The sequence below is a fragment of the Alternaria rosae genome (genome assembly GCF_020736505.1).
Source record: "Alternaria rosae strain MPI-PUGE-AT-0040 chromosome Unknown BKA58scaffold_9, whole genome shotgun sequence".
Classification (NCBI taxonomy): domain Eukaryota; kingdom Fungi; phylum Ascomycota; class Dothideomycetes; order Pleosporales; family Pleosporaceae; genus Alternaria; species Alternaria rosae.
In genome coordinates, this window is record NW_025763578.1 from 1,170,077 (window position 1) to 1,195,531 (window position 25,455).

Consider the following 25,455-nt stretch of genomic DNA (forward strand, 5'->3'; position numbering starts at 1 on the left):
GCAAGCGCAGCTAGCACATCGTTTCTTTACTACAGCTCGCCAGTGACATTATACAGCATTCCATCAGTAGCATTAGGGTATAATTCATTGAATACAGATATTCTTGAGGATGGCTACAGCTTCCTACACCTGACGGTCTCCGTCTTCTTGGTCCGAGCCCGGCTTGTGGCCGTGCCCTTCAATATCTTCCATGTCTTCATCCATACCGGGCCACAAGACTTTCTTCTGCAGCACACCCTTCACGTTCAGTACCGCCACCCAGATCCATAACATGACCAAGACAATCGTCGCTCCACTGCACACGCCCTTGATGCCTGGACTGTCCAGCGCGTTGCCGATGTAGATGAGCGCGATGGTCATTCCAGCGTTTGGAAAGATGAATCCCCAATGGTTCAGCGTGAAATGCGACTCCTTGGCACTGATGACAATGCTGATGGTGGCGATGGCAGAGAACCAAAAGGATATCAGCCACAAGAAGATTCCCACGATGACTCCGAAAGCTTTGAAAGCATCGCCGACCGGGAAGGAGGTAATGCCCAGTAGGTTTTCAGGCACGTGTTTCGGTGCCTGCATACCGAGCGCAACGCATGCATTTGCAGTGTACGCAGCGGGACCAACAGCCACATACATGCCTGGGCGTTTAGGTATCTCGGGAAGGTTGCTGTTGACCAAGCGCGTGAAGTATAGGGTCAACATCAGGAACGCAATCGTCCAGCCCAGCCCCTGGAAAGTGACGCTGCCGACGAAGATGTTGAATCCAGGTCCAGGTGGCTGGCTTTTCAACAGCGTGCTACCCAGAACTCCGAGGACAAGGAAGGGGTATACTGGTAGAATCCAAGCAGGCATCGCGTCGGTAACAGGAAGCTCACGTCGGTCGAAAATGACATGGTATTGGAAGACGGCGACCAAGATGACGATGGCCGCGTACAACCAGAAGAGTATTTCCAATGTCTTGATGAGCCATGGTCCTGACGATGGTACCCCGTAAAGCTCAATACAGTAAATGATGAGTGCAATGGATACGAAGAATGCTCCGAAGAAGAAGCTCTCGTGTGGGTGATGTAGACTGAGCTTAAGGGATCCACGATTGTGGATGAAACGGTAGGTGATACATGCGCTAAACGCAAGGAACAGAACGATATCCAAGATGAAGAATATCTTCCCAATGGTCTTTAATCCGTGGAAGCTGTATGGCTGCTGCCCAAGAAGCGTCGCAATGGCGCCGGTCGACATGGTGCATTCGAACCACGACCAAGTGAAATGATCTAAGCGCTTCTTCCATGGTAAATATGTGGGGTTGTAGTCTTCTCTTTGCGCGGGCCGCGGGCGCCGTTTGATGGGTCTGGCACGGGCAGTCATGTTGTCGGTAGAAGAGGTGCAGGAATTTAACGAAGTCGTTGATTCGGGATACGAGGATGATGGGCGCGACGGGGACATGGTGTCTTATCGACGACGGGGGATGGCCGTTGACAGCGAAGAAAATGCCATATTGCTTGACGTCAATTTGGCATTTTCTTCGATGCGATTTGGCTCGATGCCAAGCGAGAAAGTCAAGGTGTCATGCCTTTTCCAAGCCTGCATCAGCATGTCTGAAGCCGAGTTGGGTTTAGCGCGTGCTGATCTCAGTATCGGTCGAGCGAAAGAGGTCTTGCCGCCCGTAGATGCTTGAGCCTCACAGATCACCAGGCGCAACCATTACAGCTATCCTGGAAGAGCTCACCATGCCAATATCGCCCATCCCCAAACTTTACCATCTCTAGCGTTCATCCGCGTTCTGTGGAGCTCTGGGGACGTCCGCGGTCATGATGTATCTATGACGTTGCGACTACAGCTAGTGCAGCATTCACGATCGCGACTCATACCCATGCAAAGCCAACCCTTGGCCCTAGGCATTCATCAATAACTGGATTTTGAGATGTCTCTTTCCGATGTATACGATAGCGCAAAGCGCGCTCTTTCTTCAGCTCCGCCAAACGACTCCTACCTTCGCTGGGATGCGCCGGGTGTGGAGACGCCAAAACCCAACGAAGATGAGACGGCTAAGAAGATCGGAGAGACGATGAACAGGATGCAGCAGCACAACTTCGATCAGCATCGACATGCTTTTCGAGCGACGCACGTTAAGACGCAGGGTATTGTCAAGGGCAAAATGATCGTGCTTCCGGACCTGCCGGCCCATCTACAACAAGGCCTTTTCAAGATACCTGGCAAGACATACGATGTCGCGGCACGATATGCTAATGAACCTGTCTTTCTTCAAGCAGACCAGGATCCAGGGCCTCGCGGTCTGGGAATGCGAGTATTCGGTGTGCAGGGTGAACGGCTCCAAAGCTCTGACCCTGAGGCCAGTACGCAGGATGTGTTCTTCAACAACGCTCCGTCGATCGAGTTGACCGATATCGACACTTGTCTTGAGATCATGGAGCTGAGGGAGAAGTACTTTGACAGTCCCTTGAAGCTGGCCGCAGCGACAAAACTAAGGACAGACGCTATCAAGCAAAGTGCGCCTGGTAGGCTACGTGCTCTTTCTGGATGATGTTCGTCTTGACTCATTGCGGTAGGTATGCTTCCGAATACGAACATGATCAGCCACTCGTTCTACAGTCAGAGTGCATTTCGTTTTGGCGAATGGTATGGCCACATGGCGCTCTTCCCAGTACTCGACGATATGAAGCAACGAGCAGAGAAAGTCAAAAGTGGTGATTCGCGAGAGGCGCTTCGCGATTGGCTGTTGGAATACTTTGCTGATAATGGCGCCAAATACGAGTTCAAAGTCCGTTTGGGTAACGCCTGCTGCTGTCGCTTTTGCTGATGTCAAATGTAGATTCAGCTCGGTACTTCACCTGCTCATCACCCTACCGAAGACGGCTCAGTGGTATGGGACGAAGCTACGGCGCCATATCAGACCATCGCAACTGTCGAATTCCCACCTCAGGATGCGTTGAGCGCCCAAAGAAGAGTCTTCTGGGAGGACACTATGAAGCTGAACCCATGGGACGGACTGGTAGCACATCAGCCCCTGGGTAGTATCAACCGTTTGAGGAAACCGGTCTACGAGATGAGCAGGAAGAAGCGTGAAGCTGTGAACGCAACGCCAACCAAGGCCGTCAACAGTGTCGATGAGATACCATGAGCACCGTAAAGTTAATATACATCAGTGTGACGAAGTACCCGAATGAGCTGAGCGAAGTCAATTCACTCTCGCCCCGTCCATGTAAGAGGCTCTACAACAGCCAACGTGTAACGCTCGTATGTACATCATCGCCATTCATACCTCTGATGCGATGAGAGCGACATTGTTGCACTTCCCCGCCCTTTCTCATCGGTAGTCGCTACCAGTCACTGCTACACGCCGTTGTTGTTTAGCTTACCGTAATATACGAGCTGTCTTAGTGTACAAAACCGACACCCAAACGGCTGGTACGGCTTAAGTAGCGTGAGCGTGCCTCAGCTGACACCAATAAGCGTACCTCCAGACGTGGGACCATGTGATTGGTATAAGCATGCCAGCGCGCATCATTGGAGGCCGAAAATAGCTGGCCAATCACCAGTGATCGCCACCAATACTCCTAACGAAGAACTTCGTTTGCTGTCGGCTACTCGGTCGCACCGGTGCATTGATCCTCGTGGGATGTAGACAAAAGTAGCGAAAGGGTTGCTGCAGATACGAAGAGCGGTCACGGTCACGCTGTGCGTTGAGAGTACTCAAAGTATAAGAGAGCTGTCACATTTGTCCCTCTAACAACCATCCACCTTCAATCCTAAACTCTGTTTTCAGTCGCCAAAGATCTTCAAAATGCTCTTCAACGCACTTACGATTACTGCACTGGTCGCATGCGTCAATGCCGCCGGTCGCGCCATCGTGACCAACCACTGCACCGATCCAATCTACCTCTGGTCCGTTGGTGGCAGTATGAGCGACCAGAATATCATCTACCCCGAATCATCCTACAGCGAGCCCTTCCGCACTGACCCCCAATCCGGTGGGATTGCCCTCAAGATCTCACCTATCGAAGGCGGAATCTCCAAACCCAACGTCAGCCAAACTATCTTCGCTTACAACCTCGACACCAACCAGGTCTGGTACGATATGAGCGACATTTTCGGTGATGGCTTTGCTGGAAAATCTTTGACGCTTAAGCCAACGGATAGCACCTGCGAGAGCATTGTGTGGGCTTCAGGCGAGCCGCCGGCGGGTAGTCAGATTAAGGTCTGTGGGGCTGAGACGGACTTGGAGCTGACGTTCTGCACGCCGCCACCGGCGCAGTGCTTGCCTGCTTGGTCTCCTTGCGGGAAGAATGCACTACCGGGTGAGACGAGACTGTGCTGCACGCACTGCATTGGTGATCATCACTGTGTCCAGGCTCCGGGTTCTTGAGTCGATGCGTTGCACTGTCAAAGCGGATAAGAGTGGGTTAAAAGCTGGACATTAGTTGTTTAGGGAGGAAAAGGAACTATCGAGGTAATGTTTATATCGATATGTAGTCTTGTTGTTTCAACATGTCACTCATTCAGACTCCAATAAATGCGACGCACTGTCTATCACTGGTTCTTTGCTTGTGCTCCACTGGGGCCTTCTTTTCATGGTGCTATTCAATGTTGGTATTCGTTAGATTTTAATGTTATGTTTCTATGGTACTACACCACTGAAGTCCATCATCGGAGAAAGTTCCAGTACTCATTCGTGGACCTCACAAACCTCTCCATCAGCTAGAGTGACAATTGTGACCCCCGCCCTCTTCGCCATCTCCGGAAACTTTGCCAGTATATGATCAGGCGGGGCCAAATCGCCACGCCAATGTACCTCTAGGCGTCGTAAATCCTTTGGAGGCGCGAATTTGCCCATGAGATAATCATCAAGTGAGACCAGGGTATCTTGATCCGCTTGGTGAATCGCGAGGGTATCGACACCAGCCAGGATAGGGTACCAGGCCAGAGTTGGGCCAGACTCGACCCCGAAGATCCGCAGATTAGGGAAACTCTCCATGAGGGCTAGCAGCTTCTCCTCAAACATTTGCCGGTCATGAAAAGATCGACGGGCTGACGGTAAGAAGTTCTTTTTTGTGAAAATGACTTTGAGGGTATTTACGTTAACCCAGCAACCCCTGTGCACTGCGAGGAATGAGCAAGTCCTACCGTACTCGAGAGTCAGGTTGGTGAGAGTGGAAAATGGAGTCGCGCCGAGACCTTCAAACCCAGTGGAAAGTGTGAGTGCCGATAACCTGGTGGATGACAAACCCTGTGTTAAAGGGGTGATGTTGAACGCTGAATCCCAGAAGCGATTTTCGATAGTAGGAGGTTCTCGAAAATGACGTTTCGTGTATAGTTCCACGATCTGAAGTTTGGGAAGTGTCGCGAAAACGACGCCACACACTGCAGCCTCTGAAGGAGATATGAAGTCCTCTAGTAACGACTCCTCTTCCTCAATCGATAGCCGGAGTAAGTCAACAGCGCTACTCAATGTCTTCTCACAGCTGCCACAATTGCAGAGCCTGTCCCTCTCATAGTCTTTGGGAACCTTAGCTGGCGACTCGTGCCAGAACCAAACAGCCAGGCTGCGCACACGGACGCCTAGCTCTGGACGATGGATTATCGTACGTAAAAAGGGCGCCAAGAAAGAAGGGGCTCTGTTCTTCAGCAACTGCGAGCGGTATGGCTGAGGCAGGGAGACGTCGCGATACAAAATGGCTTGGGCTATTGGGAGGAGCCGCTTGCATGTCAGACTCGCGAAAAGTAGACTCTGGATTTCTGCTCCATGTCTCCAACGCGCCTGCTCAATCTCCTTTGACTCTTCCCGGCTTACCCCATATCCGCTCCCATAGCCGCGGTCACCATACCCTTGGTTTATGAGCAAACCCTTTGTAGGCGCAAGGTATTCTACTATTCGCAGCAGCAGCTCGTTGGGCAGACGCAGGAGATGGCTGTCATTTAGTTTTCGCGTTGGTGATGAGGCGGAAGTGGAAGATGAGTTGATGCGCAGGTAGTCAAAACACTCAACTATGGAGTCGTCGGAGTCGTCGGAATCACACCAATCTCTTTGCGCGGGTGCCATTCGATCGCAGTGGTGGAGGCCGCAAGTGGGAACGTAACCTCAGGTGTGACGAATCGTGATCAGCTCGCACAGAAGTGTGTGATTATTTTCTTCGTTGCTCGTGACAAACCAATGCGTGTCCTCAAATTAGGCAGACACAGAGCTGGAAACTTGGCCCCGCGGGACATCAGGCCTCCAGGGCTGTAAATCAGAGGCAGGCTATACCAGATTCGGCATAGACAAAAATAGAGAAAGGGCAAGCGTCACGCGACATCTCTATTCCACTTTGCAGCTATTGCACGCAAAAATATTGCCATGGCAGTTGGGAACTCTATTCGGATCGAATTACTTTACGACAGTTCGTTACATGCAAGCGGCACTGCTTGTTTCCCACTGCAACATTGCCCTAGTGTCCAAGCACAAAGACCGCGAGCATCAACAACAGTAGCTACACAATACCACATATCATCCGTCATCATGTACCCAAACCCACCGACACTCTAGATCATAATCGCATCTCCATCAGCATCCCACTCAACCTCAACCCTATCCATCGGGTCCTGATGCACGCCAAAAGGCCCCATCGCTTTCTTCCAGCACATGTACTCCGCACAATGTAGCACATCCGGCTCGGCCTTCATTCGCCATGGCGTACCACCCTCAGACTCCCACGTCGTCATAGTCCACGGCGGGAAGTAGAGGTACACGGCAATCTCAGCATCGCGACATATTCTGCGTACATCGTCGATTGGATCTAGACAGTTGTCTAGCTCGGCGCTGAACCTGGTGCTCTCTAGATGTTCCATGTGGTAGGTTTCGATGCGCTTGAGATTGGGTAGGTGGAAGGTTTTCTTGGCGAGACAGAGCGTGTTGAGGAAGTTGGCTGTGATGTGTGTCGCCTCGCTGATGCGCAGGACTTCCAGCGTTATTGGAAAGATCTCCACCGGATCCGCACCTGGCATTCCTTGTCGCATAATCCCATGGCCTTGTATTGCCTTCATAGTGAGACTGACTTCTCTCAAGCTCTCGAAGCGGCGGAGGTCGAAGACTGTGGCCACGCTGTGGGAGTACCTTATCGCTGTCATGTCGCTTGGTATCTCAAGCACTGTCAGATGAGGCAGCTTAGCTGTGAGTGCTCCAAGCAAAAACTTGTGATTCCACTCGTATGGTAGTGTATAACTCGCGCGAGCGGATGCAGACCGCGTACTCGCGAAGAGAGGAAAGTCCATGAGCCATGCGTCGCCGAGCTTCAACTCACATAGATTGGGTAACGCGCAGATGAGGACGCCGAATAGTGCAGGAACGGTATCATCTCTGATAGCTTCTAGCCAATCCTTCGCATCTCGTTTGTTGGTAGCGAAGTGATTGATCATGACACCACATTCTTCGAGAAACTTAGCGCCCTGCTTTATGTAATCCGGAGCAAGGAGCGCATTATACTTGGGTTGGGTGAGATACACTTGTACCCCAGTACGGGTAGTATGTTGGGTTCTGGTTGTCCTTCCTTCGCTCTTACTCCAAATCTCCAAGCTTCTGACTTGACCGAGCAGGTGCGACCGGTGGCCCAGTTCTGACATGTACCGATCGATAAACGCGAGATTGAACCTTGGCTCTTTGAGTAGCCATTCTTGCGCGATAGGTCGCCATCTCTTGGATACGAGCGCAAGACTTGCAAGATCCCAGTTGCGACTCAAATCCGTGAACTGTGCGCCGATGTTGAGAAGTAGTTCTTCGGGAAGTTCGCCGATGCTCCTAGGTGTGCGGGGTGGATTTGAGAATGCAGGTGGTCGAAACATGATGGGTAAGCTAGAGAATTCCGGGCCAGGGTGAAGCAAGGGTCGTGCGAGCTGTGATATAGCGGGGTAGGCGAAAGGCTGAAATGCTGATTTAGGCACCGGCGAGTGGTGACTTGCGCACAGGCAGCGATAGGGTATCACTGACGGGCTGCGAAGCTGCCTACATGTAAAGATGAGCCTGAGATTTGGTACAAGCTGGGTCACATCGAGTGTGGGGTGACCAAAGTTATGAGGAAGCGCACGGTTGTGTCACGTGGCTTGTATCTTTCACTCCTGATCTTTCCAGCGAGTGGGTACAGCTGATGACTCCGGCGTATCGCATACCCATTGCTCTTCCCGAAGAACCATGAATACTATCTGGAATCTTTCTCAGTTCTACAACTCCACGCTGAACATATGCAGATAGAAGATCGGCCCGGGATCCTAGCCCATGGCACATACCGAACATCTTCACCCTATCATTACATATCATCCAGGCATCCCGGACAGTCATTGATGCATGCCTTTTTCTTCGGTTGCAGCAGTATCTTCCAGGCAACGCTAGCCCACTGTGTCTCACTGAATTCGGCGGCCACGGGAATATTGACAGATTCTAGCTGCAGACGTTCTATGTCCTCCTCCAAGCCCTGCGTCTTATCGGTAATGTATGATGCAAGCTCAGTGGATTCAGCTTTCTTGGACCGCTTTGTCTGCTCTTCTTTCGCACACGATTTCTTCGTCGAGTCTCTGTGCTGATCTGAAAACTGTGCGTTAGTACTCTCCGTGGTGACAAAGCTCGAACCAAGGAATAGAGTCTCTTTAGCGATGGGCGCAAGTTTCTGCTCGAAGCGGAGGGTGAACTGAAAAGTGTCCAGGTCTGCCATGCTCGTTAGTCTCATGTCATTGCCGCGCCGAACCCAGACTCACTCAGTAACGGCGAAAGCCGTCGCCTGAACGCACGCTTCCCAAGAGCCCTGTCAGCCCATCCACTAGAGTCGATCATCACTTGCTTCTTGTTTGGATCTTGAAGCTGCGGGTCCCACTTGCTGTTCCTGATACCGTGAAAGAATGCACCCTGTGCCCACAGCCTCAAATCAAATGTAGGGCTGTTCAGGAGTTGCGAGTGGTGGTCGACGTGGCGTAAGAAGACCCTAACGCCAAAGGCCAGTTGCGGCTGTCTGCTTGCTTCTGGAGCCCACTCGGAGAATGGCGCGGATGATCCTGAGCAGCGCCATATTTCCAGATGCCGTAAACGATAAAACGCCTCGAGTTCTTTGCGCATGTCACCGGAGACCTCTTGGGGCCCACTGTGGAAGGTCACTTTGATGCCTTTGCGATCGAGGCTCGTAAGTAGATCAAGGTAATCTAGCCGACCCAGATCAGAAGCATTGCACTGTATGATGAGGTGTTTACACGGCGTGTTGAAAGATAGCTCAATGTGCTTGAGTCTCAGGTCACCCACAGGAACTTCGTTAATCCTTTGCAAAAGAGCAAACGTCCATTTGTTACATGAGCGCAGGTGAATGTTTTGGATAGTGGGTGGCATGACTTTGGAACGTAGCTCCGCCAAAGTCTTGCTGGCCGGAAGCGCATCATTGACACTCGCTGCTAGACGTGACGCTGCCGCAGGGTTGCCCGTAGGAGAGAAGACTATGTCGTATGGGCGCCCAAGAATGTCCATGGGTATGTCAAGCCACTTCAATCTTGAGAAGTTCGCCAGTGTGATTATGTGCGTTCCCATATTCCGCCATTTGGCATCGTGCGACCCGAGAACCTCCATGGTGGGTGGCCCTTTCCATCTGGTGTTCTCCGCGATTGTGAGAGATTCGAGCTTGGCCTGAAACAGCTGTAGCGCTGGGCCTTGAAATGGAGCGACGGGTAGCAACTCAGGGTTAAGCGCCGGAAAGACTTGAGGAGCCCGCTGAACAGGACGTGGCGGTTGGCTGGAGGGAAACGACCTCGCTTCTGGTAGCTGAACTGTGACCGATTTGATGTTGGGACACGATATCGCGAGAAGATCAAGGGAGAAAGCTGGTTCTTTCCTCCAGGTGGTGCCGCCTGAAGCGTTGCTTTCCCGAACTTGACTCCAGTCCGCGGTATGTCCGGTAGTCGTAGAGATGGCTGCGCCAAGACCTTCCAGTATGTCCAGGTCGAGACTGTTCGAGTTCGCACAGAAACAGCCTGCGTAGTGACTACATCCAAAATCCCCAAGATTAACACTAGATACCTTGTTGAGAAGCTCCGGGTGATAGCTAAGCATTCGCAAGAAGCCTTTGATGTTCCTTCCCGACACGATCAGCTCTCGCACGATGATCTCTTGAACGATCCCTCCAAGGCGTTTGTTGACTAGCCCAAAATTGAAGATGTGCGTAGTGCCGAGCAGGTTGGAGGCTATAACTTCAAGAAGTTCGGATGGTAGGCAGAGCATTCCGTTATTTTGGACAAGGTGGGTGTCGACTTGGTTCAACAGCGCAGTCGTATCGTGTTGGTCGCCATCTTGGGGTTCTTCGGGACTGATTTCTGGTATCGCGGCTTCCCGTGAGAGAGGTGGTGTCTTGACTCCGTTTGCCGGACTCGCTACGCGTCGCTTCCTGGGACTAGAGTTGGGTGGCGTCATCGGCGCCATTGCGGTATGAAGTGAGAATGAGACGTGGTTTGGGCGGTTGAGTTGAAGCGCAGATTATCGCGCTGGTATATTACTCGGTAGTCTGGCAAATATCCATGTGTGCATGTGAGTACCGTGGGTCAGTCACAAGGGCGGCTACCGCGGTACCTGCATATGGTCAGTTATCGGGTGACGTAATCGAGTAAATGTAGCGGGGTATTACTTGAAAGACCTCCCTAGCCTGTGAAAGGCCGTCTTTGCTTCGTAGTTTGAAGAGAAAGGAAGTGTGTTGTGCAACATGTGTACCGTGGCTGCTCGTTGACTGAGGTGCGAGGAGGGTGTGACACGTCCGCGCCAAGCCGCTAGTATACAAGCAGGTGACTCGTTCTAATGCTCTTTCCATTGACACGCATGCTCTACTAAGATAAGAAACGATAGCTACGCGCACGCTTGGGTATAAGAGTATTCATTTCGTATCGCTTCAAACCTTGCTCGATGCTGCAGTATCGCGTCGCATCCCGGTACGTCATGTCACCTCCACCCTGAAAGACAGTGCTCACATGCCCAAGACCGACAGCGGCGACGGAAGGTACTCTTCCCAAAGAAGAATCATCCCTCAAGTTACCGACTATATACCGCCTATATCTCCTTCGTCACAGCCCTAAGGAACTGCAGCTCCTTAGGCTTATGAGCAAACGCCCATTATGATCAACTAAAGGAGCGACACTAAGCACATTGCCACTCTCGTCTTCAAGGATGAAGTCAAAAGTAGCCATAAACTACGCCGTGATGATGTTCCGCTCAAGTCTCGCAAAGCGCATGCCCAAACACGGATGCCGTCCTGAGCCTCAGCCAACGAAGCCACGGGCTGCCTTTTTCTTGTCTTCAGCACGCTCCGGTAGATAACGAGCTGGATCCCACTTCTGCGGATCGAGGTAGATCTCTGAATCGTAATTTATATCGCCAGGGGCTTATGTAACGAATGCGCCGGGTGGGATGATTTCGTCGCCGTTACCCGTGTGTATACTTTTGCCACTGATGTTCCGCCTGAACGCCGTGCCGAGCAGGTTTAGACGTAGAGAGTCTCCCAGATACATGTCGATGACTGGAAACTCTGCTTCTCGTGCCTCTATAGGTACGTCGTCGAGCTGCTGGAGCAAGGGTCCGTTCGGGTTCTTAGCGTACCTCGCCGCATTACTGCGGACTTCGTCGTTCGCTTTGGCGAGCCACTCGCTTGAGGTCGCGAGATAGGGCATTACCTGGTTGGCTTCAGCTTTTGTTCTGCCTGTACTAGACATAGGCAGGTTCAGATCCACTTACCTAGGCTACGTTGATACCGCTGTTGAGTAAACCAGCGAACAACGCTCCAACGACGAACTGAGCGACTCTCTCGGCGCGATCACCCTGATCCAGCAAGTACTGCAGCGCATCATCGTGCTTCTCGCCGCTCGCCGCACGCTTCTTGACGATTTTGTCGATCATCGTATAGAGTTGCGCTCCTGCGTAGGTCCGCTTCATGAGAGCCGGTGAAGGGAACTTCGGGAACAAGACTGACGTAGCAGTAGCGCTGCTTTCAATCATCTCAAACATCTTGAGAACCTTCTCTAGTATCTGAGGGTCTTCTGCAATCTCAGTAGCGGCTACCATGCTGATGGTGAGGCGGAAGACGATGCGATACAGGCTCTCGAAGGGATTGGTACGGCCGCTGGGCTCGTTCTTGATGGCTTCGAGAGCATGCTTTGTGTCGGATATCAGAACAGGTAGCTTGCGACGGAATTGATCATTCTTTAAGAAGAAGTTGAGACGGCGATGGACAATGGCGCCGAAGCTGAGATTCTTGTCCTCGTTGGTAATGGTATTGGGAACTTGGGGGGAGTTACCAAACAACACAGCATATCCTTCAGTGAAGCCCAGATCTTTCGACTCGAAGAACAGCTGAAGCCCTTAATCTCCTGAAGGCGCAACGATTATGTTCGGTCCAGCGTGGAAGGAGAAGGTCCCCGTCTGGGACTGGTCGCGTCGCTCGCTCCACCATTCCCATCTTCGGGTCCAGAAACCAAGAGCTCCAACGACTGGAAGATGGTCTGACTTGAGGTCGCGCGTTCCTAGGGACGCGATGCGAGTAGGATAGTGCGCCAGTAGCGTACGCTGTCAAGGCTAGCCCGACTATTGCGAAGAGGAGGGTTGTTTTGCTACCTGGAAACGAGTCGAGGACACCAAATACCGCCATCTTGCTAGAGCATCAAGTGACTAGTGATTGTAGTGAGTAGCACAGGGGTTTATGGCCTTCTCAGGTTTCGTCGCGCTGAGGAGGGGGTGAGGGCAATCCTGACATAGATGATAAATGCAGGCGCGAAACGAGCGCGGCACAGCTATTGTGTGGAGCTGGCACTCCAGAAAGGTACTGCCACAGGATTGGCAACGCCTGGCGCATCATGGGTCATGTCTCGTCGGTGCTGCGGCAAGCGTGGTAGCGACGTTGCGCATGGCAATATCAAGCAAATGTTAGAGTAAAACAGGAATCGAGTTGCGAATTGGCTGATATACTCAGCGGCGACACAATCAGCACGCTCGTTCGTACTACTACAGGCGTTTGTCTGGAAAAATGCAGATGTATGATCGCTTGCCGCTGCTCCACACGTTCCCCGGCCCGTCGTGCAGTGATGATTCCCAGTATCCCAGCCACAACTCATACAACCATCGGCCATCGGTCCGGCACTCGGGTTCCGATTGTAAGTGTCTAAACGAGACACATCAAGCACACGACCACCGGATAATATCCCTCGTCTGCAATGCCTTGCATAGGCGGGAGCCCAGGAGCGTGGATCTGATATTCACCACAGCACCTTCCTTTTTGACACTAACATTGACGAAGCTGCAGCCGAGTAGGAACCATGGTCTTTTCCTGTATCTTCTCGAGAAGAGTAAGGACTCCAGGGCCCTCGCTCGCTAAGGAAGCGAGCTATCGGGGTAAAGTCGTCACAGGACTGCTGTTTGCACTCGTTGGCCATGGAATGAACAGGAGTGAGCTCGCGTGCAACCTCGTTGTATCCTCCCCTCCCTCCCCTCAGCATAGGGTAGCTGTCACGGCCCGTATCTTCGACGGGTACGACGAAGACAGATGTGCCCATGCCCATGCTCATGCCCATGCCCACGAGGTCGTACCTTATATCATTTGGGCTTGCTCCTTGTGTGTGCTTGTGTTGTGTACTGACGTGATTTGACGAGACCAAGTTCCGTTCGGGATTCCTTGTGGGCTTCTGCAACGTGCCTGCTGGTCGATATCGAGGATGCTCGACGATGATACCGTCAGGCCGCTTGATCGCGCGATACTTCTTCGTACAGCGCCGGGGTTTGCTCTCAAGTGTCATTATGATACTGAGGTCGGCATTCGGAGGTAGGCTTGGGCCGTTTCGATTGTTGGGTTCGATTGAAGTGGACGACGTGTATCCTGGTTCGCGCATGTGGAAGTGAGGACACTGGTATGAGGCTGATTCCGTAGTGAGGGTTTGAATGTGCGATATTTCTAAAGGTGGTGATAGCTTTCCCCATGTCAGTGTACAACGCTTACCTTTGTAGACTCGAAGTCAGCGCAATGCGAAGTATACCAAACCTCGTCGTCAACGACGTAGCCATGGTCTGAAGAGTCCAGATCTCTCTCATCGAGATCAGAAACTCTCCACATGCTTCGTCTCACGCTCTCTGGCACAACAGGTACACCGTAAAGTAGATGCCTTGCGCAAAAGTGAGCCTGATCGACCTCGTACACACCACAACTACATCATACCTAGCTCCTGCGGTCACGACGATGGCGGTCTGGACCCATGGACGCGCCCTCTATCTGTCTGCAGCCCTATGGTATGCGAGCCCGTTAGAGCACGGCAGCTCTGTCCGATATTTTCGTATATTTAGGGCTTCTACCGACGTCATATCGAGTGCGTCGCACGAAAATCTAGACCATCACAGCGATGGTTGTACTGCTGAGCCCCTGTCGCGCATCGTGGCCGTGAAGGGGTGCGCCTCAGCTCACGCGCGTGCGGCCACACAGCCCCTGCGCAGCATCGCGAACATGTCGTCATATGTGAAGCTGGCAGCTGGAATAGGCTTCGTGGGATCGTCTGCGCGGGCATCGGGGGCCAGGCGTAAGAAATAGCCAGAGGGCCTGGACTTCCATATCGTGGGGGGCCAGAAGAGAGAAGATGGCGAAAGGGAGGCAGGGGGGATGGAGCGAGTGGGGACCGTTGATGATGTCAGGGCGCGGGCGCAACAGCAGACGGGCGTGAGCAACCCATCGCTCCTTCACGACACCAACACGACACCTGGCACTGCACCACTGCAAAACAACTATGAAGACCCGTAACATTTTTCCTGGCTGTTGCATTCACTCTAAGTTGTCAGCTATTTTAGTCATCGCAGCTTGACTGACCAAAGCCGCCCTAACATGTCCGCTGCCACCGCTTTTCACAGAATCAGGTCGTCATTCCACGTTGAATCGCCGGAACAACCCCTTCCAACCACTGCAGCGCTTGTCTCATTCATAGTGTAGAGAGCTCCAACGAATCATCGAAGACGGCGCCATCAAATGGACCTTAACTCATAGCCGAGTGCTGCCATCATCTCAGGTTCGTTCTCCAGCTGATCATGTGTAGTCGCCAAGCACTTCTCGATGACAGGAATGAGATCACCGGGGATATAATGTCTTTCCGTCTGTCTTGCGTCCACGTAAAGTTTCCTGGTCCCGAAGGCGGTACTCAGGTTTCCGCTCGGTGGCTCCCATCCTACCTCCCGGAATTTAGTAGTGCCGAACGCGGTGGTCAGGTTAACACGCGATGCCTGCCATCTTTGAAGCGCAGCCGGAAGCTCCTTTCTGTTGGAAAAGGGCATGGATCTATAATGCCAGCCCATGGAGACGATGTTATACGGATACAGTAGCTGGACTTCGCGCAGTTTGGGAAAGTTGACATCATCAGCTATCAGCCTGTCGAGCCACTGTGTATCTGGCCACAGCCGTTTATGGCTAATGCTCACATGAAAAGACTCGAGAGATGGAGGTAGTATCTGATGAAGCGCAGTCGTTGCTGGATCGTGAGAGCGATGTCCGAACGTATCCCAGTCGTGGACACATATTTTGTCGAACAGGCCTTCGTATGGGATCACCAGCCGCTTGAGACTCGAAAAGGCAACCGGGGCCAAGCCCATGATCAGGCTGTTATGCAGATAGTCACTGACAAGACTAGCTCCGACATTGATCTCCTCGAGTCGCGCTTGAAGATCTGATCTCGCTTGTCGAATCAATCGATAGGCTGAAATCGTTGTAGGCTTGTTGTGACTGCCGAACGCGTGAAGTGCCTTATCGATTTCATTGTAGACAGTGTCGGCCATCGCACTCATGGATATAGCCTTCAAACTATGCGCAAGAGTAAAGAGAGCGGTCATGCTTTCGAAGAAACACACTATCGATTTTGCCGCATCTCTTGCGCCGTGATCACTGCACTTCTTGTAGGTATCCCAAGCGACAGAGTGTGTGTGATACATATCACGTGCTGCATCCATCGTCATTGGTCCGAGGCGAAGGTGGGTGAAAGACGCGACCAGGTCTGGGTGAGCTCGCAACATTCCCGTCAGCTTCCATACGTTCTCGGGCGCGACAGTCGCTCGTTTGATCAGTAATTCTTGCATGATTGGACGCATACGATAGCAGGCGAGCGAGAGAGCATGGAGCTCTACGATTGCAACTCCGTCTGCGATATCGACCAGGAGCTCATCGGGGAGTTGCAGTATCGCGGTCCTGGATTGCGACATGATGGCAGATTCCGAGTTAGATTTATCCGGGATATTCAGATTCATGGATTCCGCTTGTGAGTGTAGAAGGTTGGAAATTGTTGTTGTGGCCTTGAGCCACACTCGAGCCACGCTAACTGCCTTGGGTTGGCTTCTAATAGTCTGGTAGTGAGAGAGGAAAGAGCTTTTGGCGATGGCACAACCGTAACGCGGGTTTTCCGCGATCGCTCTCACGTCCGCGGACCTCTCGCCTAAGTAGTTTCGTCTCGGGTTACATACGCGAATTGCAGTCTGCGGCGGACCCTTCTAGGGCCATTTTACACCCTTGCTTCGTCGGGGCTAAAACTCTGGCGCTACCTCAACTGTAACATCAGCGAGTTAGGATGTATCTTATATGAGCGCTCATCCTAAGCTCACGTACCGCTCAGAACTCCTCTTCCACATCGCCAGCCACCTAGAGCCCGACGTAAAGATTTCCAAAGAAGATGGCTACGGCTCGACGACTTCGCTCGCTCTTCATCTCACAGATCAGCCGACAGCTATACCCCCTCAGAGTGCCGCAGTGACACGCCAGCAACATAGAGGAAGCACGCAGTCACTACTGCATCTAGCATTGACCTATAAAAGCCTTTTACCCATTGCTCAAGAATCCTTGTTCACGAATGTATCGCTTCCACGACAAGTACAAGACCGCGAATGCGACGGCTTCTACCCATCACCCATGCTCTACTTCTTGCGCACGATCATTGAGCGACCCGACCTAGTAAAACAGGTGCGCACTCTATCTATATGGATAAGGAGAGGCGTACCCATACGGCCTTTGCAGTACTTAAGCGAATCATCAGATCATATCCCAGGTAGCCTAGCAGCGAAGATGGCCGACATTGTGTACACTTTCCCTGACGGCCCCCAGCAATACGGTGCCGGTCACGCGCGATGGATCCAGAGCCTCTCTTGCCCGAGCGAGCTGATGGTCGCTAGTTTGATACTGGCGTCTTTGCCTCAACTGCAAGCCGCCGAGATCTACGCCAAAGCAGCCCCTAGTTTCAACCTTGGTCGCTGGGAAAAGGACAATGTGTATAACAATCTTGGCTGGTTTCTCAACAGAGAGAAGGAAACTGGTATCCATCGGCTAAGTCAAGGTCTGGGCATGACGAATATAAACAGTCTGGCTTTGTCTACCAACCTTGACTGGCTGTGTATCAACATCACCCATTTGCGAATTTCCTTGAGGGTGACGTCGCGCCTATCACAGACTTGACCGTCCTCTGGGAATGCAACGACAACGTCAATCCAACCGGAAGGTTACAACGCAAGAAAGGGAAAAAGCTCAGGTACTTGTGTAGAGGGCTCAAAAGCCTGCAGGCGCTTCGTCTCAACTCTCCAGCGTACTTGCTTACTAGAGGCTGTGCCCCATACACAATGGAACGCATAGTCTTTCAGCCAGCTGATGCGTTGGCTTTCAAGTTCGCGGAGAAAATTTGCGGATGTGCTTTGGGTTATCGCCTCGATAGGCTGCGTGTCGTTGAGTTGCATCGGTTCATCGAAGGACCTGTACCTGCTACCGTCGTGCTGGAAAATGTTCGGACTCGGGATACCGTAACTGGGCAGGATGTGTGGACTGTTTGGCGCTCTGAGCCGGGCTGTCCCTCAGTGAGTACTGGTCGTCTATCAACGAACAAAAACTTTCAACTCGATTATTAGAGTTGACGGGAAACCTTCAATACCAGAGGTAGTAAGCTATATACTGACACTACGGTCGCGGTCAGGTGCTGAGAAATTGATAAATAACATCATTGTTGCCAATAATGCTCTTCTTTAACATTTATTTATCATCTACCAATTACCTCATTGCCGCCTTTACCAGAAGTTCAGCGCAGCAGCACCAGCAAGAGCCAGCAGCGCAGAGCCCTCAATGCCGTACTTGTGAGCAGCACCGGTGCTCTCGGGCAGAGACGCAGACGCCGATCCAGATCCGCTAGCAGCAGGTGTAGACGCTGAAGCCGAAGAAGCCATGGTGCTAGTCGGCATGATAGATCCACTGGGTGTCATCGCACCTGCGCTAGCACTCCTTATAGAAGTAGCAATAGTGCTGCCGCTTTGCGCAGAGCCAGTCATGCTTGGAACGGCACTTCCAGCTGGAGTCAAGAGGCTGTTTCCAGCAACGACAGTAGCAGAAAGGAACTGCACGTCGTCACTGGAGAGTGTCGCAGTGATGGGTTTACCGCCGGTATCGTCATTGCCTCCAAGCTGGTTCACCGTGCAAGTCATCTCAACTGCCTTCTCGTTGTAGTCGCATCCGAGGCTCATGGAAATCGTGTCGGTGGACATTTGGGCTTGGAAGCGCGTTTGCGAAAGGATGGTGACATCGAGGCCAGGGCCCCAGCCGCACTCTTCATCGTCGGCGCCGGTTGGGCACGCGATGTGGAACTCGGTAGTAGAGGGATTGGCGGTGTTGATGGTTGCGACAGGGTCGATGCCGTCGTAGCCTACACTTGTTAGACTTTGATCTGCGAATTTCCTCGGATCAGAATGACGTACCACCAGGGAAAAAGAAGCTGACGACGTCTTGAGCACAAGCCGCGCTTGCCAGGATGGAGAGGATAGCAATGGATTGACGCATGGTGGGTTTGGTGGGTCTCGTAAAAAGGCAAGGATTAGATTAGGGTATAATAGAGGACGTTGCGCAAGTTCAAGGAATGACTGGATTGGGTATAAAAGAATGTGTGGTCGCGAAAACGACTGACGATACGAGGAGCTGAGGCTTGACGGCGTACCGACGCCTTTACGAGGAGGCGCATGGCTTCTTAATATTCTCCCCTGAGCTTGGTAACAAGGCTTGTTCGGCTAGTTGCCGCAGATAGGCTGATTGCTAGGGTCGATCTGCGTTAGCTATGTGGGCTATCTGACGGGAAATGAGACAATGCCATCCAGCGGAGCTACCCAGCCAATTAATATTGCAGACCTAGCAGGCATAGGGTGCGTTGTCATGCTCATAGTGCCGGTAGATGAAGTTGACAAGAGCTTGTCACGGCTCCCAAATGTTGTTCACAGGTTCCCTGCGCGAGAGTGTTTGATCCAGTTTGTTCCTCGAGGTATGCGCGGTCTTCTACTAGCGTGTAGGATATGGGAGATACGTCTAGCGCGTGTTTAAACGACCTTCGGATACAGGTGAGCGAAATTGTAATTTTCAATCGGCCGTAACAGCCGCGCACGATTCGACGAGCAGGTCATCTGGCGATGCGCCGCGCCGTGGCGAAGCGCATAGCCTTCGAGACTTTCATGGCACCGGCAGAAACTGAGACGTTTTTCTCCCCGGCCGAGGCAAGGGTGTTGCCGGTTCCAGGTCGCGACCATCGGGCGAACAAGCGGATTGCCGATCGCTCATTTCATCAGGCTTTGTCGCATGGTGAAGGGCGTTTTGTCACCCCCTTGGGCATGTTGGGTAAGGGTATGTTGGCACAGAAGAGACGTGTGATGATCTGTGTGCGGAGAACTGCAGGAACAGCCGACAGCTGCCCCACATGGTAAATCACCGTAAGGTCCGATAAGGGCAGCACTGCGCGCGTGCAATAACACCAGCCTGGGCAAAGTCATCCCTTTGAGTCTTCTGGGCCATAGTCCGACATACGCACAATTGGTATCAAACTGAAATTGTAGCTAGTTGTATTATCAGCAACCCAAGGTTGGCCAGGGTCGTGAACCTCGCAGCGCCCAACTTGCCTTAGCATGAGATGGCATCTCCCTCAGTCTCGTCGCGAACGACTAACGGTATCCTAATTCTATGGGGAACCATCGACCCTACTACAGTGGACTCGGATGCATTGAACGATTGTGGACCAACGAGCACCTGCCTGAGCGTGTATGCCTCCCGGGCTTCCAACGCGCGCGCCGTTACCGCTCACAAAACCCCAGCGATGGCCTGGATAACTATCTAGCCTTGTACGAGACTTCAAGCGTCCAAGATCTCGCATCTACCGAGTACCTGTATGCGCTGAACCACCCGACGAAGAGGACAATCCAGTTCATGCCATATCTAGCGCAGATGAGTCGCTTTGCATGCGAGAGGATCTGGTCGAAATCCTCATCGGTCTCGAAACCTGATCATGCGACCGATACGAACGGATGGCTGCTCATGCTGGTTTTTGAGGTCGCTAACGCTACCGATGATCCAATACGCCTTGTTGAGCACTGCCTTAGGCGCAAAGAACATGGCGCGTTAGCAGAAACAACGCATACTCAAATTGCAAAAGTAAACACAAGTATTACAAGAGCAGGAACCACGAGCAAGTCTTACGACGATGTTCAATTCGACGATTCGAGCGGTGGCGATGGCACAAAGCCGACTGACACTTTCATCGCATTATTCGAGTTTGAGCGCATTGCTGACAGCCCAGGATCCGTCCAGTCCCCAAGCAGCGAATGGCCTGCATTCCTCACCACCATATCGACAACCGCCGGGCTACATATTCGATACATCAACACCTACACACTCCTAGCCTCGCTCGCCACAAACCAGATCGCGTGCTGACAGCTTGACACGACGTCCGCCTACGCCATGCTGGCCGCCTAAACTACGCGACACGCTTGCGGTATCGCGCGCCCCAGTTCCAGGCACCCGGCCCAATCGCGCACCACCTCCCAACAAGGGGCGCGAGAGTGGAGTATGGGAAGATGCCAAATTTGGGATTCTGAGGTCTGTGGCTGCAGGGATATGCATCCCGTTGTTCCTGAGGCGCAACCGGTGAAGCTGCCAGCCCCACGATAAAGAACGCTGCGAGACCCGCATCGTGTGCTTACATCTGCTTTCTCTCGTTTCCCACCACCGCGAAAGTAACGGCGTACCTTCTATCAAGATGCCCTCCATGAACCTACCCACGAGCTTCGGGCCCTTCTCCGCCCTCCCTCGCGATGCTTCTCCCCGCCTACGCATCATCCAAAACTGCCAAATGGGCATCGCAGTCCTCGCCGTGGTCGCTGCCTTCATCACCCTCGTGATCCCGTCGGAGCGCAAGTTCTTCACTCTGAGCCTCCTCTACACGCCCCTCTTGACTTCCATAACCACCGTCTACCTCGTCCGCCGAGAACAGAGGCGCGCTGTCGCTGGTACTCTCTCCAAGCAGAGGTATATCAAGTACCAGTGTTTCAAGATGGCGGCTGCGATTGGCATGTCAGTCATAGGCTTCATCGGACATGTCGCTAGTACCCCGGCAAAGGGAGATGCGCATTTCGCTGGCGAGCGGGGACTGTGGATCAGCGGAGTCAAGATCAACACATGGCAGGGACTGTTGCTTTGGTTGAACTTCTTCAACTGGTAGGTCCTGATTATCCGATACTACGAGTGTGTGTACTGATCAAAGTGCTTCTATAGGGTCTTCCTGTGGGCTAGCTTGTTCTACTCTTGCTGCATGACTGGTAGACAACAAGGCTCCATTGCTCTCACTGGCGAGGAAGCTCAAATTGGCATCAACCCTGAGGAGGCTGATGATGAGGCTATTGCTCGTGCCCTCCAGGCTGAAGACCCCAACTGGCGAGCATAGACTGGTGCTATAGAGCCGACATTAGAGTCGTTCTGTGGATGATAAGAGGGAGAGGTCATTCCTCATATCGCGTAACATATGGAACGCAGCTCTCTTCACTTGGACAGCGTGTCTCATGGCTCTGAGCAGGACACGACGCGTCGAGGAGAGTGATCAGACCATGAAAGTCTACTATCGTATCGCAAACACGCTCCTTCAATTAGCTGTTGAGAAATATCAAAACCGCCTCTGCTAATAACATTACTTTCTACCTTCACCTCCAATACTAAGTGACCACATACATTCTCCTCTTACAGCACCAAAGCCGCCAATCCAAAAACCCCAACGACAACCACCGGCACCCCAACCACCCCAGCAGCATCAGTAAACACTGGCAGACCCGATGAAGTTGACGTGGACGAAGTCGTTCCATCGCTAGAAGTCTCCGTGGGCTCAATACTAGCAGTAGGAGCAGGAGCATACGGAGGCTCAACACTACTCTCCTCACCATCAGACGCAACACTGCTAGGAACGGGAACGAAATCCGTCGCCGTACCGCTCGGTGGCTGGGGCACAAGCCAAGTACTAAGCTCTATAACGGCGGTCACGCTCGTCGTAGGTGCTGACTGAGAAGGCCCGAAGGAGCTCAGGTCGACAGTACCGGTTACACTAGCGAGGCTGGAAGGGATTTGAGTGACGACTGAGACGGTACGGGTGGTTGTTATGGTGGTGAGGGCGGTGGAGCACGAGTCATCGGAGGTGATGTCGGTAGGCTCTGTGGGCTTATCGACGGCGGAGGACGGCGGCGGCCCTGCGTACACTGAGCCGGGGGCGGGAACGGAATCTGAGGTTGTTAGGTTCTGAAACTGACTTGACCGGACGAGAGGAGTTTACATACACAGGTCTGCGTTCAATCTTTTCTCCTTGATGCGGCCTTCGCCGTGAATACCTTGCGCCGCAGCGGCGTAGGCGAAGAGAGCGACGAAAGACAACTGGTGCTTCATCTTAAGGGCTCAGCGGATGTATTGTACGGGACCTCGGCGTATACGCTCGATTAATATCACTTCGGGGTGGTTCTGTGTACGTAGAACCAAGTATCGGGAGCGGGTAGGATGGGGTAATGCCCATTCTTATACATGGACATCAAACACTACTTTGATTCGTCCTCTCGTAGTACGTATGTGCTACCTATCTCTAACCGGGCGAAATCATGACACAGACTACCAAGCGGGAAGGCAATCTCTTTAAGTCGATAGTCTTCGGTGGTCGGCTACGTAAACCACGCGCATGTTTCCTTTCGCGGCATGTCTGTTTCACAGCCTTAAGTACCCATAGCGCTTGTACGAGCGAGCTTGACCAATTTATATGTGCTTGATCGGCAGCCAAACGAAAGAATAATGTAGATCAGGGGTATTGCGGCACGTGTGCGTTGTTGCACTTCATCACAATAGTCTGTGTGAAATCTTCCCAAGGGCACACGGGCAAGCAGCCGCCCGTGACACGTGTGCTGTGGTAATGTCGTAGAAGCAACCCCCAATACTATCGGAACAGGCCTGGCTCGAAGAGTTTGTCGTTCAATGAGCAACATGTCTGACCTCGGGTACTTGTATGCATTACTCTAGCATATGCAGACTCGTGCGGAGGACTGATAAGTATATGTGCTACTCTCTTATGCCCTTGGAGATGACCATCGTGCGCTCAAGCGACACGAAGACGCTGTGTGACATGAGAAGCCTGCATGTAGCCTCGTACCTCTTACATGACGATCAAGGGGCGTATGTAATGGCGATTTGCTTCAAAAACAAGGAGCGTCACTGGCCCAATCCCCATCCCTCCGGGGGGTCAATAGTTCCGGGTCGCGTTGAGTGGGCTCGGTGCGATTCGTAGTCGGCAACAAGACGTAGCACTAGCGTCAGGCCGATCGTAAGCCTGGTCTGAGTAGTTACTAGGTGAGGAATATCGCGATTCGTAAGAAACGTTCAACCAATTTCCGACATGTGGGTTCGATCAGGTAGATGTACTGCCGCCGGTATAGGGATATTTGGTCCTCCATCCAGACTTCTAGTCCTGGTCGGGACGTTGCTCTCCTGACGACAATTCTCTTCGTGGGTTCTCTTGTTGTTCTTTTCTTCAGAGCTGATATTATCGCTGCCACTCATGTCGAGCTCCTTTTCCGCTCTAGGTTTCCGAGACGGCAGCTCATAATCAGGCACGGATGTGCTACCTGTAGAAGAATCTCCCGGTTTTCGCATGCGGACGTCTTCTTGGGAGAACGATATATGGTCGCTGCCGAACAGACCGCGAACGAGTGAACGTCGTTGCTGCGGTACTTCCGCAAACATATCAGCATTGAACATGTCTTCACCAGGCGAAGACGAGAAAGTCAAGAGTCGTGAAGGGTCGTTACCGGGGTTCGGGCTGCCCAGGGCTATGGTCTTGATGAGGTGAGCCATTGACATTTCTATGTTGAGTTTGACCAGGTATGCAAGAGGGTGGAACATAGCGTAGCTGTGACAATTAGTTGAGCCGAGCGAGTGTGCGCATGAGCAAGTCAGACTTACACAAAGCCATTAGGGATGCTCATTGCACCGATAATCAAGACGTCCAACAGGAGAGAGACGACAATGATGCGCTTGTTGAAGCGGACCAGACGATTGTACTTGCTCAAGCCGTTCTTCACCAGATCCGCATTCACAACGCGAATAAAGTACCAATTAAGGTATCCATCAAGGAGAAGAAACAGCACCTTCTCGGTGCGATCCCAAATAGCGTTGATCCGAACCCAGCTGCGTTCATCAGTGGGCGTAATCATGGAACACGGATTGAAAGCATACCTTGGGCTTATCTGCAGTCGCGCTGGTATCCAGATAACGAAGACGCTGATATTGATCAAGGTCACATAGATGGCGGCACCTACGATGAGGCGCCGGCCTTTGACCCGGTCCCCAAGGATGATACGAATGCGATTGATAATAATCTGAGGCAGTAACTGAATCTGAAAAACCCAGCAAAGCACTGCTGATGTCAGCCAAGTACAGATGCCAAGGCTACGGTATACTTGCGGACAGAGAAGAAGAAGTAAAAGCTAGGCTCTATGATCCTCAACAAATACAACAGACACTCGATGGCGAGAGCTACGGAAGCTGCGATTTCCAGCCAAACCATCCAGATATACACACTGGTCCTTGGGCGCCGACATGCTTTCGTCTGCCTAATGGCAATGAAAGCTGCGGTGATGGCGAAGAAGTTGGTCAGACCAAACGCTGCAGCTGCTACTGCTATGTCTGCGCGAGTCACACGTATAGGGCGGTAATTGTCGCGAACAAACGGACCCCAAGCACCGAAACCTTGGGGTGGAGCGATCTCTTCGCCCATGGGGAGTCTTAGGAGGCATTCGTTGCGAATGACGTGGGATGCATTGCGAGATGTGAGGTAGAGCCTACCAAAGCTATTAAGAAAATTTCGTTGTTTGAAGCGGCCGGTGGCTTGCACTATTGGGGGATCGCGGAGCCGATGGCGCTACCCCACAAAGTTCAGGATGTAAAGATCCGGTAACGACAAGGGACTGTCGACGCGCGTGCATGATAGGCGTTCCATCGAGGGACACCTGAGCTCTGCACATCACGATACACCTCGATGCGAACACTTCTTACGACGGAATTGGGTCGCTTGAGATGCCTCGAGCAGAACATCGGTCTATGATGACGTCGATAGTATCTTGGATGGCTGTCGCGGTCTTGGGCC

General features: G+C 52.4%; 14 protein-coding genes across 14 annotated transcripts; 5 read left to right on the plus strand and 9 right to left on the minus strand.

Moving 5' to 3' along the window:
• Positions 1–123: 123 nt before the first annotated feature.
• BKA58DRAFT_322195 (voltage-dependent anion channel) lies at positions 124–1,233 on the minus strand (the record flags this gene model as incomplete). The annotated part of the gene is made up of 1 exon (XM_046167837.1): positions 124–1,233. The coding sequence occupies one exon, from the start codon at positions 1,231–1,233 to the stop codon at positions 124–126; it is 1,110 nt and encodes a 369-aa protein (XP_046022078.1).
• Positions 1,234–1,676: 443 nt separating this feature from the next.
• On the plus strand, positions 1,677–3,168 carry BKA58DRAFT_391447 (catalase-like domain-containing protein). Its single transcript, XM_046170918.1, has 3 exons — positions 1,677–2,510; positions 2,562–2,773; positions 2,825–3,168. Exons 1-3 carry the CDS (start codon positions 1,916–1,918, stop codon positions 3,131–3,133), a joined length of 1,116 nt encoding a protein of 371 aa, XP_046022079.1. The 5' UTR covers positions 1,677–1,915; the 3' UTR covers positions 3,134–3,168.
• A 584-nt stretch (positions 3,169–3,752) lies between these two features.
• On the plus strand, positions 3,753–4,585 carry BKA58DRAFT_391449 (uncharacterized protein). The gene has a single exon (XM_046170919.1). The coding sequence runs from the start codon at positions 3,797–3,799 to the stop codon at positions 4,376–4,378; it is 582 nt and encodes a 193-aa protein (XP_046022080.1). The 5' UTR covers positions 3,753–3,796; the 3' UTR covers positions 4,379–4,585.
• Positions 4,586–6,190, minus strand: BKA58DRAFT_391450 (uncharacterized protein). Its single transcript, XM_046170920.1, has one exon. The coding sequence runs from the start codon at positions 6,050–6,052 to the stop codon at positions 4,679–4,681; it is 1,374 nt and encodes a 457-aa protein (XP_046022081.1). The 5' UTR covers positions 6,053–6,190; the 3' UTR covers positions 4,586–4,678.
• Positions 6,191–6,505: 315 nt separating this feature from the next.
• BKA58DRAFT_239620 (uncharacterized protein) lies at positions 6,506–8,057 on the minus strand. The gene has a single exon (XM_046166645.1). The coding sequence runs from the start codon at positions 7,825–7,827 to the stop codon at positions 6,532–6,534; it is 1,296 nt and encodes a 431-aa protein (XP_046022082.1). The 5' UTR covers positions 7,828–8,057; the 3' UTR covers positions 6,506–6,531.
• On the minus strand, positions 8,058–10,869 carry BKA58DRAFT_239619 (uncharacterized protein). The gene is made up of 3 exons (XM_046166644.1): positions 10,635–10,869; positions 8,734–10,579; positions 8,058–8,683 (listed from the first exon to the last, which is right to left on the minus strand). The coding sequence occupies exons 2-3, from the start codon at positions 10,430–10,432 to the stop codon at positions 8,289–8,291; spliced, it is 2,094 nt and encodes a 697-aa protein (XP_046022083.1). The 5' UTR covers positions 10,433–10,579; positions 10,635–10,869; the 3' UTR covers positions 8,058–8,288.
• A 513-nt stretch (positions 10,870–11,382) lies between these two features.
• On the minus strand, positions 11,383–13,875 carry BKA58DRAFT_443195 (uncharacterized protein; the record flags this gene model as incomplete). The annotated part of the gene is made up of 3 exons (XM_046173960.1): positions 11,383–11,670; positions 11,741–12,346; positions 13,258–13,875. The coding sequence occupies 3 exons, from the start codon at positions 13,873–13,875 to the stop codon at positions 11,383–11,385; spliced, it is 1,512 nt and encodes a 503-aa protein (XP_046022084.1).
• Positions 13,876–14,604: 729 nt separating this feature from the next.
• BKA58DRAFT_391457 (uncharacterized protein) lies at positions 14,605–16,264 on the minus strand. The gene has a single exon (XM_046170921.1). It carries the CDS (start codon positions 16,256–16,258, stop codon positions 14,990–14,992), a length of 1,269 nt encoding a protein of 422 aa, XP_046022085.1. The 5' UTR covers positions 16,259–16,264; the 3' UTR covers positions 14,605–14,989.
• A 175-nt stretch (positions 16,265–16,439) lies between these two features.
• Positions 16,440–17,727, plus strand: BKA58DRAFT_239700 (uncharacterized protein). The gene has a single exon (XM_046166647.1). The coding sequence runs from the start codon at positions 16,587–16,589 to the stop codon at positions 17,451–17,453; it is 867 nt and encodes a 288-aa protein (XP_046022086.1). The 5' UTR covers positions 16,440–16,586; the 3' UTR covers positions 17,454–17,727.
• Positions 17,728–17,974: 247 nt separating this feature from the next.
• BKA58DRAFT_239686 (uncharacterized protein) lies at positions 17,975–19,004 on the minus strand. The gene is made up of 2 exons (XM_046166646.1): positions 18,734–19,004; positions 17,975–18,681 (listed from the first exon to the last, which is right to left on the minus strand). Exons 1-2 carry the CDS (start codon positions 18,813–18,815, stop codon positions 18,053–18,055), a joined length of 711 nt encoding a protein of 236 aa, XP_046022087.1. The 5' UTR covers positions 18,816–19,004; the 3' UTR covers positions 17,975–18,052.
• Positions 19,005–19,825: 821 nt separating this feature from the next.
• BKA58DRAFT_239722 (uncharacterized protein) lies at positions 19,826–20,886 on the plus strand. Its single transcript, XM_046166648.1, has 2 exons — positions 19,826–20,054; positions 20,108–20,886. The coding sequence occupies exons 1-2, from the start codon at positions 19,927–19,929 to the stop codon at positions 20,721–20,723; spliced, it is 744 nt and encodes a 247-aa protein (XP_046022088.1). The 5' UTR covers positions 19,826–19,926; the 3' UTR covers positions 20,724–20,886.
• A 171-nt stretch (positions 20,887–21,057) lies between these two features.
• Positions 21,058–21,732, plus strand: BKA58DRAFT_321713 (uncharacterized protein; the record flags this gene model as incomplete). The annotated part of the gene is made up of 2 exons (XM_046167827.1): positions 21,058–21,506; positions 21,564–21,732. The coding sequence occupies 2 exons, from the start codon at positions 21,058–21,060 to the stop codon at positions 21,730–21,732; spliced, it is 618 nt and encodes a 205-aa protein (XP_046022089.1).
• A 290-nt stretch (positions 21,733–22,022) lies between these two features.
• Positions 22,023–22,715, minus strand: BKA58DRAFT_404910 (uncharacterized protein; the record flags this gene model as incomplete). The annotated part of the gene is made up of 2 exons (XM_046171877.1): positions 22,023–22,555; positions 22,610–22,715. The coding sequence occupies 2 exons, from the start codon at positions 22,713–22,715 to the stop codon at positions 22,023–22,025; spliced, it is 639 nt and encodes a 212-aa protein (XP_046022090.1).
• Positions 22,716–23,690: 975 nt separating this feature from the next.
• On the minus strand, positions 23,691–25,086 carry BKA58DRAFT_321543 (uncharacterized protein; the record flags this gene model as incomplete). The annotated part of the gene is given in 4 exon segments (XM_046167815.1): positions 23,691–24,219; positions 24,273–24,497; positions 24,546–24,758; positions 24,770–25,086. 4 exon segments carry the CDS (start codon positions 25,084–25,086, stop codon positions 23,691–23,693), a joined length of 1,284 nt encoding a protein of 427 aa, XP_046022091.1.
• Positions 25,087–25,455: the final 369 nt, after the last annotated feature.